Source organism: Zalophus californianus, chromosome 4 (assembly GCF_009762305.2).
Source record: "Zalophus californianus isolate mZalCal1 chromosome 4, mZalCal1.pri.v2, whole genome shotgun sequence".
Lineage (NCBI taxonomy): Eukaryota > Metazoa > Chordata > Mammalia > Carnivora > Otariidae > Zalophus > Zalophus californianus.
Genome location: NC_045598.1, coordinates 95,661,159 through 95,673,808, shown reverse-complemented (window position 1 = coordinate 95,673,808; position 12,650 = coordinate 95,661,159). Strand labels below are relative to the sequence as shown.

Sequence of the window (12,650 nt, the reverse complement as noted above, 5' to 3'; positions counted from 1 at the left end):
GCAGGAATTCTAGTCCCCAAAAGCAACACAAAAAGCCCATCTCCACAACTTTCAAGAAGTTAACAACTAGAGTTAGTACTTATTCAGAAAAAACCAAGGGCTATTAGTCCTGTCTTTTATTGTTTTCTTTTTCCTTAAAATAGTCCGAATATTTTCTCTTACAAAGAAATATATAATACAGTGGAAGTGCCCTATGGTATCCACACACAAGAGGTAGTATACAAACTGCCTCCCACTCTCGGATACACTCCCTTTAAATGTTAACGTCAAAAAGTTAGTAATGTCTGGTTTAACAACTGGCTTACATGACAAACATAAAGCTATGGGGATCACAGAGAGGTTTCCCTCTGAAGGAACTGCAGTGGTCACTGAGAAGATCTGCATTAGGAAGTAAAAACAGAACATTTTTCCCCCCTCAAAATAAGAATATATAAATTCCCACACTGGGACAGATTCATGGTCTGTAATTCCAGTCTTAAACATTTAAAAATGTTAACAGACTTAATTCTGTGGGAAAACAAAGCTGACATCAATATCAAAAGGCTCTACTGTATGACAATTTCCCTTACCAGCCCCTGAAGAATTAGATGTGAATTCACCTAAACCTTTTAGGCCTTTCTCAGTCTCTACACCCAAGTATACAGGAGTAATTAACTTAACACCAAACATATTACGTATCACAACTATGTGAGGTGTTAGGACTATAAGACAGGACTCCCACTCTGGAGGAGGGCAGAAATGTGGATGTAAGTAAGACAGTAAATACAATATACACAGCAAATTTTAGTAGCTGATGAAAGAAAACATCAGATGGTTTGGGAAAATAATATGGTAATGGGTTCTACAAATTTGGGGATGTAATCAAAGTCATGCATTTTTTGGGTATTAATAAAATATTCTTTTCGTTCCTACTTTGTGCCAGGCACTGTTTATGGTGCAAGGGGTACAGCAATGAACAAAAGCAAAACTTCCAGCCCTCATGAAGTTCATATTCTAGTGTTTTGAATAAACATGTTATAAAACATAGCGCTGAAATTAGTTCTGCTGTGATTCTGTAGCTTCCTACTTATATTCTCAATTAGAAGCGTACGAATTGGGGTGCCCAGGTGGCTCAGTCGGTTAAGCGTCTGCCTTCGGCTCAGGTCATGATCTCAGGGTCCTGGGGTGGAGCCCCGCATCAGGCTCCCTGGTCAGCAGGGAGCCTGCTTCTCCCTACCCCCACCTCCCACCCCCGGCTCTCATGAATAAATAAAGTTTAAAAAAAAGAAGAAGAAGGGTAAGAATCTCCTGAGCAAACACCACATTTTTTAGGGGTACTCAAAGGAAGATTCTTCACCACTAAATTTTTGTTGGTTTTGCATTTAATGAAAAATAAGACAGTCAGGTTTGGAAAATTTTTTTTGAGTGATTCAGAATTTAAACTCAACATAGTGCTAACAAATCTTTCAGATAATTTTTACTGGCATATTTCTAACCCTCTGCAGTTTTAGTTGAAGGTTATATCTTAAAACTGTATTTTGTCCATATCCTGTAAAGTGTGACTTAGGCTAACAAGATTCTTGTATCTTGGAACCTCAAATCTTTTAAGCAGAGGGATCATGGAATGTTATGTTTTTACTAATGAGAAGTTATTACAGACTTATCAAAACTGCCCCTTGGTGCAACCTCACTTCACCTTATACGGTGGTTGACAGGGATACACTTCGTTCCACACACAAGCTCTTAAAAATAATTAGAATTGCATCACTCGCTCTACACATGCTCTGGGAGAGGTTTTACCACTTCCAGTTCAGTGTCATGTTCAAGTCAACCCGGAAGATCAGTTAGAATTTGTTCATCTGTTTACAAACCTGCAGTTCCACTGCCATTAACAGCTTCCTTGTCCTCATCTTCTTCCTCTTCCGGAAGAGAGCTGTCCATTCTTTCCATCTTGCTGACGGACGTAGTTCGCTTTCTTTGGGATTCGGTGTCAAACTCATTATCGAAGAGGACCTGGTCAACTGGATCTGGCTGGAAAGGGCTGGGTTCTGCTGGAGGCTTGGGAGTTCCATAGAAGTTTCCTGAAATGGACAAAATAATGGCAGCTGAAAGGACTGATGCTGAATTGAGAGTCAGAACAATATGGTCCAGTGTATGTCTCTGCCCTGCTGCCTTATACCGAGGCTTCTGAATGGCCAAAAGGAAGCCAAAACGCTTCTTCCTGGGAGCAGAGGAGGGAGAAAGAACAGAAAGAACTAATTTCTCAAGTGCCCATGTATATTCTAACATTATCTAACTTTTTAATACTATTTGTACTAAGGATAGATAGGAAGTTGACTTCATGTACACAGATTGTTTATTCCTATAGGGCTTGCTTTGCATGGGCTCTAAATTAGGGCCTGATTTGTGAATTTAAATGCATCAATGCTCTTGTGTAAGACTAATTGGTATAGGAAGTGGGAGTAAAGGAAGAGAAAACGAACTCAAATAATTTTGTTCTGATATGTAACATAATGAACTATTTTGGTAAGATGAGGAAATATGTGGGTAAAGGATAAAGCTAAGAACCAGTGTGTGCTGAAATGTAGGCTGTTCATGTAAAAGTAATTTTTAGGTTCTCTGAGCATTCTAATTATATTATTTGACAATTTATTGAACAAATAGAGACATTATTAGAATAATTCGATATTGGCTTACTCTCAGGAAAGCAAGAAATACTTTAATATTCTAAGCCTTGAGGATCAAGAATTTTTGCAGTAAAAATAAATGTTCCAGAGTAGAATGAAAACAATTGAATATCTTCTTAATTTGTCATGCAGTTTCCTGTAGGCAGCCAAATACAATGGGAAACCACTCAAAAGGTCTAACTACATTAACAGTTTTTGGCTCCTGCTGGTTTCAACCTTTTATCAGCCACTAAGCTAATGCTATCGAAAAATATGGTTAGGGAATAAAATATTCATGATCTTCTTTCATTGATTTATTTTTAAAATCACACCTTCTAATCAAATTCCTGGGCTCCTAAGGAGGCAATTAAGATGCTCATCACATAAAGTAAATTAATGGGGGTATACAATGAATTATTTGTCCCAGATAATAAAAGTATAGGTTGTTCACCATAATACTGAGGCAAATCTACAGATCAGTTTACCTTTGGTTGTGTGTGCCTTGAGGGAAAAGCATTAAGATAATTCTTTGGACATCTGACTTTGGGTGGTAATTGTCATTAAAATATTCAAGACAAAGCAATGAAATAAAACCAAAAAATTTTTCAACTACATCTTGCCTCTCCCCACTCAACTACTCCCTTGCTCCCAAATCCACATCTGAAATGGAGTTACCCCTGTCAGGCAGATGGATGCGAAGATTTGTATTTAAAACAGACTCAGAGAGTCTTTGCAAACTTTCTAGCCTACAGTAAAACAAGGACCCAGTGAAGAGGCCACCTCACACTTCTCTGGGGCAGAGGGCCCAGAAACGTTCCAAAGAGAGGTCTGGTTGGGGAACAGGATGCTCCAGGATCTCAATTTTTCCTGCACTGTGTCCAACAATCACGCTACCCAGGAATTTGGACATTCCATGACAAAAATCAAACATCCACCTTCCCTAAGGATGGTAGTTCTAGTAGCAACACTAGATACACATTTTACTGTGTAGTCTTAGTACTTATTATCTCACTCTAGGAAGTTTAACCGTTTTCTAGGGTGAAATCAGACAAATTTAGGATATTTTGATTGCCACCCATGATCATTAAGATTTTAGGACTTCATAATAAATTCTGGCAGCTTCCTTATTTAAACACAATTATTGGACTTAAAGAAAACTAGCGTTGCTTATAAGGAAATTAGGCCTATTTTTCTTGAGTTGTTGGTAAGTATCAAGATTTTAGATATAGCAATGCATAAAAATGACATGGTTTGTGAATCATGACTACAGTTATTGACAGAAAAAGGTTTTCATCTTTTTGAAGCTGTTTTGGAAGGGTTTTTTCCCCTTCTTTTTTCTTTTCTGAAGGTTTTTTCATATTTCAAAAAGAACTACCAACTATTAAACATTTTAAATACATACAGAATCAGAGACAATTGTATTAGACGCATCCTTATTTGTTTATTTAACTTTTCCCGGATTCCTTCCAGGTCTCCCTTTTTTCCCCCTCTTTAAGGATATACATACATGGTCACATGTTCAATTAAGGCCCTAACTTCCTGTCAGTCCTTCCCATGTGCTCCCTGAGTTGTCCTGAAGTTGGTATGTGTCATTTCCCTGCACACTGTGTACAACTAGGATGTATGTGTATGCATATATAACATACAAATACCACTGTTTTCATAAAAGGTTCATAAAGGTTTTTCTAACATTTCATATCTTTTTTTATAAGCAGTATGCTGTATGTGTTCTTTTGCAACTTTCTTTTTATACAATTATATTTCTAAGACTTGTTCCTGTTCAATCATGTAGATTCAAGTTTATTTAATTGCTGTATAATAGTCCATTTTCATGAACAAGTTAAAATGCATTTTATGAATTCCCTGACTAAAACAGAGTTGTTTCCATTCTCTCACTATTTCAAATAACGCTGTAATGATTGTTCTGGTATGTGACTACATATGCATATAGATAAAGATTTCCTAGAGCAGGCATCCAGAGAGGGAACTGCTGGGTCAGAGTTAAGTGCATCTTCAAATTTACTAGCTGTTGCCAAAATGCTCCCCAAAGGGATTGTATCATCTTATACTCTTGCCAGCAGTATATGGGAGTTTCCACTTCCCACAATTATCAGACTTTAAAATTTCTGTCAACCTTATGGGTGTGAAATGGTACATTTCAATTTGCATTTCCTTTAAATTTAGCACACAGCATAAATTATAATATGTAATATGACACTTTGTCATTGCCCATGTTCTTATACTTAAGAGAGGAAAATGAGGGAGAATGTCTTTGTGATCTAAGGACAGAGAAGGACTTCTTAAACAAAACTTCAAAAGCACAAACCCTAAGAAAAACAGTGATAAATCTGACATACAAAAATTAAGGATTTCTGCTTAACGAAGAAACACAGGGACAAGCATAATTAAGTGACAGAACGGGAGAAAATATCTATATCCGATAAGGAATTAATGTCTAAATAGATATCTAAATATCTAAGGAATGTCCACAAACTGGAATGTGGATTAAGAGCCCTCTTTTGAAAAAATGTACAGTACAAATGAAAAGACAATTTGCAGAAGTCCAAAACACTAACAAGCATATAAAAAGATATTCCAACTCTCTGACAACCAGAGAAGCTAGAATTAAAAGGAGATCCCACTTCTACCAACCATCAGATTGGCAAAATGATACAGCTGGACGGTGAGGACGTGGAATCCTTACTCTAGCTGCTACAGGAACCAACCCCTCCAGCATGGCTGGCAGGAAAGCAGCTGCAGAGCTGCCTCGACTCCTTCATCAGATTAAGTACCTGCAGACCTTATAGTCCGACAGTTCTGCCCCTGGGTATATGTGCCACAGACATCCTCACACACACCCTCTAGAAAAAGAGGATGCTGCAGCTCTATCTGTGGTGAGGGGGTGCTGGAAGCAATCTAGAAGTCAATTACTAGAAGGGGGGTTAAGTAGAATGCAGTGGATCACTGTGCAGTGGTGTAGAATGCAGTGGGATCACTGTGCAATTACATGTAAATGCACAATATGGAGCGCTGTGCAGTGGTTAAAAAAGCAATGAATTACATGTAAATATAGGGCAGCGACATGGATGAATCTAAAAAAACACTGAAATAACTGAGAACACTTAAAAACTGAAGGAGATATAGAACACAGTCCAGATGCAAATAATACATGCATGCACAGAAGACACATTTTGCGAGAATGCATATGAACAAAAGCATACATATTAAACACACCTGAATGGTTGCCTCTAAGAGGGAGGTGAATGAGGCCAGGCTATTGGCCTCAAAATAAAAAATAAGTAGTGGTCATTTCCTCTCAGAAGTCTTCACTGGCCACTTTATCTAAATAAGACATTTCTACTCTTTTCTTTAAAGCTTTTATTTTTGTTTCCTTTATAACATCTCCTTTTATAGTGATTTTGCTTGTTTTCTGACTGCTTTTCCTACTCGGATATAGGATTTATTAAGGCAGTACCATTTCAGTATTGTTCACCAGAGTATCTCTAGCACATTGTAGGTACTTAATAAATGGTTTGCTGAATGAATTAATGAGTTGTGGGAGCTAAGCCCAGAAAGCACAGCTGGGGCAAACTGAGCAGGCAAAAATGAAATCACAGAAGATTCCGAAGAGGAGACACAAGCGGAGCAGCAGCGGAGGAAGACAAGCATGAGAGCAGTGGGCAGGTGGGTTAGACAGGGGGAAGAAACAGCTGCACTAGCCCAGACATGAGCTTGTCCAGAGTCTACGAGGTGGTGTGAGAGTGAAAAGAAACGCATCCTGAAAGCTGTTACAAAGGAAGAAATGTCTAGATTCGGTGACAGACAGATGGAAACTCTAAGGAAGAGGAGGGAGTAAATGATGAGTCCACCATTTTGAGCCCACGGTATAGCTAAAGAGAGAAATTACAAAGAATTATTCTTTTGGAGAGAACATCAATGCATACTTGGATATGTTGAATTCAAGGTTAGTGTTCATTGAACACCATCTCTAGGCACTGAAGATACTACTAAGACATGATGCGGCTTTCACCAAGCTTGTGAAAAAGGCAACTATAACAGCATGAGAAAGCAATGATGGAGAAGTAGAGCATGGATGGGAGTGGACAAGCTTGCCAGTGAAGAGTGTCAGGTAAGGGAGAACAAAAGAGGGAACACAGCATCATTTAAAAATTGAAACTGATCTTAAGTCTCTACTTCCTAGAAACAAGTGGGTAGAGAAGAGGTATGAAAAGAAAACCAATTATTCCATTTTTGTTGTTTTCCCCCCAATCTACATTCTCTTTTCTCCAAGAGTGCCAAGCTATAGTTTTTTTTAAGTGCACAGCATTTGGATTCCTAACCACAAATAGAAAGCAAACAACAAACACTTGTTGAGTTCATATGATGAATATGAATTACTACAAAATATGCAAACTGGCTGTTTTGAAGGATTTCAGTATATTCTTCACAATCAGCTTTATAATATGATGGAACGCTTCTGCTTAATTACTTAATCCCATTTTAGGTAGTAAATTACAAACAGGCTAACCAAAAGAAACCTTTCCCAAAGACCAACAGAAAACAACTTTAAAAAAAAAATGGTATTTTACTGATCAATTTCCCTTTGAAGTAATTCCAGCCATTCAGATAGTTCTCTGGGTTGCTGCTGTTGTCAATATTTGGGGACATACCGTCATACGTTCCACTTTCTAATAATGCTCCACTTTCTTCCAGTGCTTTGAACTGTTCAACAGAAATGAAATTATAGTCCACCCCTGGTACTTCCCCATCCCTGGGGGCCCTTGTAGTGCCTAAGGAAAAAAAAAAAAACAAGAAAAAAAATAGGTTGCTTTTAAACTTACAAAATATTGAGAATAGAAAATACAGTCTATAGAGAACACATGGGAGAAACACATTACTGAATATATGTACCTTCTAGAAAGACAACCAGAAAATTTTAGGCAACATTTTTAGGTGAAAATAGGACAATAATGTAGGATGACTAAATACACTTTAATATAATCTACAGATAGCTATGAAATTCAAAACACAAAGACTAAAAAGAGTTCTAGTGTCAAAGGAAGCTTAGCTTTCTAAGACATAACAATTCATTCTTTTATCTCAATTATCACTACTTAACATCTGAAGGAAAGATAAATCTACCAATGATAAGACCTCATATTTTGGGGGACATGGTTATTCTTTTTTTTTTTAATTGAAGTACAGTTGACACACAATATTAGTTTCAGGTGTATACAGATTTCATTTTTATCAAGCTACCTTATGTATTTTTCTTCCCCGGTATAAGTGAAGAGAGAAACAATTTTTAAAAGTTCCTTTAATGCACTTTAGTTTTAAAATTTGGACAAATATTAATTATGAAATTATTTTAGTTTAATGAATAAAGGACTTAAGGCTTAAGATAGGTATTCACATATTGCTTCTCAGCCATTATTCTCTTTAAGTAATTTCAAAAATTTAAGAAGTACACTGTTTAATGAAATACACTATGGCAACAGAATAGTAAATTCCTATCAAGGAATTCACACTAAAGTAAAATCTTTTAGATCAAAGTATAAATTCAGGTATGGCAGCATTGCTACATTGGACTGAATTTTACTGAATATGAATCAACGTTTCTGTGAACTGATACTAGAAAAATCATTTCAAATAGTAGAGAATACAAAAAAGAGACCCAAGTATTTAGCCTCGAAACAGAGTTGGGATATTGCAGCAAATCCTGCACAAGAATCCCTTCCCAGATCTTTTCTTCCACTTATACTCCCTAGTCATTAATGGCGCTCCAAGCCAGAGGGCAGAGAGTCCGCCATCTTGGGTTCCTCCCACTATTCCAAATCTGGTCAGTAAATCTGGTTGATTCCATCTCCTCAATACCTCTAGGATTTATACACTTTTCTTCATTCTCACACTCACCTAATTCATATCACTATCTATGGTCTGTTTTGTTGGTCTCATAGGGTCAACCCTTACTTCTGCCTGGCTATGCCCCTTACCTAGACTGCAGCCAGTGACATCTCTAAAACAATCATCTGAGCAAAAATCCTCTAAATCTATCAAAGGTTTCCCATGATCTGTAGCAATAACAATCCTCTTCAGGTTCTTTTTTGCCTTACCCCTTTAACATTCTAGGCTTTAACCATAATAGTTTTGTTTTGTTTTTTTAGTTCTTTTAATGATCCTTGCACTTGCTTACCTCCACAAGGCCTTTCTCCAAGTCATCCCTTTCCCTGGAAGACTTCCTCTTCCCTTTCCCACTCTTAACTCAGCTAACATCTACTCATCCTTTACATCCTGGCTTAAGGAGCTTCTTTAGAGGACCTTCCCTGATTCCCACCTGGGATGGAACATGAAGGAATCATGTCTACATGGTTCAAACTAATAGTCCCAAGTCTTAACACAGTGAAAGAATCATAGTAGGTACTCGATATAGACAGTGGTCAAGTAAATTATGTGAAATTTTACACAAATACAATTAGCACAGTACCTGGAAATATACTATTATTATAATTAATGGAAGATTATTAATTGCTCTTACTTTTTAGTTGTATTACATTCTATTATATTCTGTAACATGAAAAAAATCCACAAAGGTGATAATAAAACATTAATGGTAACAATCTCAGAAAATGATTTAGGCAATACTACAAGCAACAAAGTATATTCAGTAAGTTTCCCCCTTGTTCTTACCCAACTTTTTATTTTAAAATGAGCATTTCTTTATCTGTTTATATCACAGAGGATAAAAAAGCTGGAAAACATAACTTTTTCTGTTAAAATATTTTTGTCAGTCAAATTTTTGTTTTCTCATGCATTGGCTAAACTACATTGTTAGATTCCCCAAATCAACAGCTTTTAGCTCCATATTAACTAAAAATTAACATTGGAAAATAAATTTAATGATTAAATTTAACATTTATAGTTATCTGTGATAGAAAAACGTGGCTACAATATTTTGTACCTCCTCTCATCAAGAGATGGGGCGGCCTACTGCTTCACCTCTGAAATCTGGACTGGATTTATGATTTGTTTTGAAAAATTTAATGTGGAGGATGTGATGTTGTACAAGTTCAGGAGTCTAGACTTCCATTTTTGCTTTCTTGGAATGGTTCCACCACCAAGTATGGAAGTCCAGGTTACACTATGATGAGAGAGCCCCAGCCAACAAACAGCATCAAGGTTCTAGACATGTGAGTGAGGCCATCTTAGCCCCTCCAGCCCCAGTGGAGGTGCCAATGACTGCAGCCACATAAGTGGTCCCCGTTGAGCTCATCTAACTCGTGGAATCATGAGAAATAATACATGATGGTTATTTTAAGCCATTGAGTTCTAGGGTGATTTGTTATGCAGCAAAGGCTAATTGAAATATTATCCAAATAAACTCTACTATAAAATATACTGATTATATAAAACCTGAAAAACCCGATTTAAGAGCAAACCATATTATAGATAATACTATAAAAAGAGCACTGATCCAAGGGGCAGGAAATACTCTGTGTTTTAGTCTGGGATTGTTAGTAATGATACAATTTTAAGCAAGCACTTAATCCCTCTGTGCTTCATTCTCTTTTTGCAAAGTGGTGTTAAGCAAAGGTGATGTTCATGATTCTTTCCATGAGTAGATATGAAATGTCATGTGTGACACATATATATATTTCCAAGACTTAAAAAGGAGCTTTAATGTTACTTCTCTACAAATATAGGTATTACAAATTTTCACATCCTCTCTCCAAAAATGTGTAATCCCATACACATAAAAAGTTGTCTTTCATCTACCCTACCCTATTGCCTTCAGCATTCCAGAAAATTTATATTGATATTTTCCTGATACTCTATATATTTAATGTAAAGCTTTCTATATCACCTCTAGTCCCTACTATATTTCTTTTTACATAAAAATTCCTCCAAGTTCTGTTTACTCACAGTCTCCCAACTCCTCTCTTCTGTCTCTTGAGCCCATTCCAATTAGATCACTGCCCCAACCATTCCACTGAGACAATCTGCTGTGAGACAATCTGCTGTGTTCATCAGGAGTCTCCACTTTGCTTAACCCAATGCTCAAGTCTCAGTCCTCTTATTACCTGACCTATCAACAACATTTGATATACTGATCATTCCCCTCTTTTGTTTTATTCTGAAATATACATACAAGGTACATAAGACATATATGTAAAGTTTGACAAGTAATAATAAAGCAAACCCATCCAAGTGAAGAAACAGTTTCACCAGGAGACCAAAAGCCCCCTTGTACGCCTCCAATCATAACTCTCTCCTTCCCCCCACCCCCAAAAGTAGCCACCTTCCTGACATTTGTGATGATTTCCTTTCTTCTTTAAAAAAATTTTTTTTTTTACCAACTACGTAATGCATTCCTAAGCAACAAAGCTTAGTTTTGCCTCTTTTGTAATTTCATATGAACGGAATCATGCCATATGCATCCTTTTATGTCCACATTAACACTTGTAGTCAGGTTTTTAAACTTCTGCCAACATGAGAAGGCATCTCACTGTGTATTTAATGTGCAACTGATTTATGAGATCACACATTCTTTTTCAAATATTTACTAGCCATAGAGATTTCTTCTGGTGTGAAGTGACTGTTCAAGGCTTTTGCCACTTCTCTGTTGGGTTGCCTATCTTCTAAAACTTGACTTGTAGTTTTTTACTACAGTACTTCATCAAATCTAAGTAATCAACAGCTTCCAAAATGCACCACTATTTTATCACTAAAAAAGAAAAAAAAACTGGCAATTAAAATCAAAAGATTCTATCTACTGTAAGATACAATCCAATTGTAGAGAGGCTAACGTGTGAAATAACTGTGTCTTACTATTGATAAAGCACTGCAGTCCTTTGTCAGATATATATGTTGCAAAGGGGGAGTTTCTGCAAAAATGTGAAATAAGGGGGAGCCTGGGTGGCACAGTCGGTTGGGCATCCGACTACTGGTTTTGACTTGGGTCATGGTCTCCAGCCCCACGGCGGGCTCTGTGCTCAGCATAGTCTGCTTAAGATTCTCTCTCCCTTTCCCTCTGCCCCTCCCACTCGTGCTTTCTCTCTAAAACAAATAAATAAATCTTTTTTAAAAAATGCTTTCTAGAAACAGTACTTTCTGCAAAATCGTGTTCCCCAAATAGTGGAGATTACTGAGAAAATAGGGTCAGGGTTGATTTCTCAAAACCTATTGCAACTTTGTAACCAGAGCCTAGCAAAATCAGTAACAACCCTGATTAAAAATGCTAAGACAGCTTAAAAGATATTTTAAATTCCTGATAAAAATACCAGTGTAAATAAAATATTTTGTCTTTAAGTACCAATTTTAAAAAAAGAAAAGATAGCTTGACAGAAAGGGGTATAAAGACGGTTGGAGCTACTGAATAATGAAGATAAGGCAAAAGGGGCAATAAATGATTAAGATAAAGTACATGTCCAAATTGAGAAAAGAGGCCAAATCGAGGTGAATGGGCATTATGCACAGAGCATGCAACATTCAACTATGTTTGTATATTTTGTTTATTTGCTGCTACTTGATGACACAAAACATTTGCTTGCTGGGGAAAATGGAGTAAGAACCAATATTACCTCCATTAAATTGACATCATTATCCCACCTACTTACCAACCATATATGAACTTGTGTTACAGAAACAAACATTGTAGCAGAATAGACAGTATCTTCTCCCACTCTGTGATCTTTTTCATCTTTTTTAATGGTCTTTTAATGATAGTAGTTTTTCATTTCATTGTAGTCAAATTTATCAATCCTTTTCTTTATAGCTAATGCTTCTGTGTCTTATTGAAGAAATCCTTCCTAAAGCCATGGAGATATTCTATATTCTTTGTAAAAGCATTACAACTTTGCCTTTCACACCTAGTACTTTAATGCACTAAAATAGATTTTTGGCCTGATGGGAGGTAGTAGTCCAATTTCTTTTTTTCCAGATGGCTATTCAACACACTTATTGAAAAGTCAATTATTTTCCCCTCTAATCAGGCAAGTCACTTCTTTC

General features: G+C 36.8%; 1 protein-coding gene across 3 annotated transcripts in view; it reads right to left on the bottom strand.

The window, feature by feature from the left end:
• Window positions 1-12,650, bottom strand: part of MAGI3 (membrane associated guanylate kinase, WW and PDZ domain containing 3) — a 237,322-nt gene that overhangs the window by 68,826 nt on the left and 155,846 nt on the right. For all 3 annotated transcript variants that reach the window (XM_027610097.2, XM_027610105.2, XM_027610111.2), the window contains exons 3-4: window positions 7,316-7,435; window positions 1,851-2,060 (exon numbers count right to left, since the gene is read on the bottom strand). In XM_027610097.2, coding sequence (XP_027465898.1) covers window positions 1,851-2,060; window positions 7,316-7,435 — 330 coding nt within the window. The remainder of the gene's footprint in view (window positions 1-1,850; window positions 2,061-7,315; window positions 7,436-12,650) is intronic.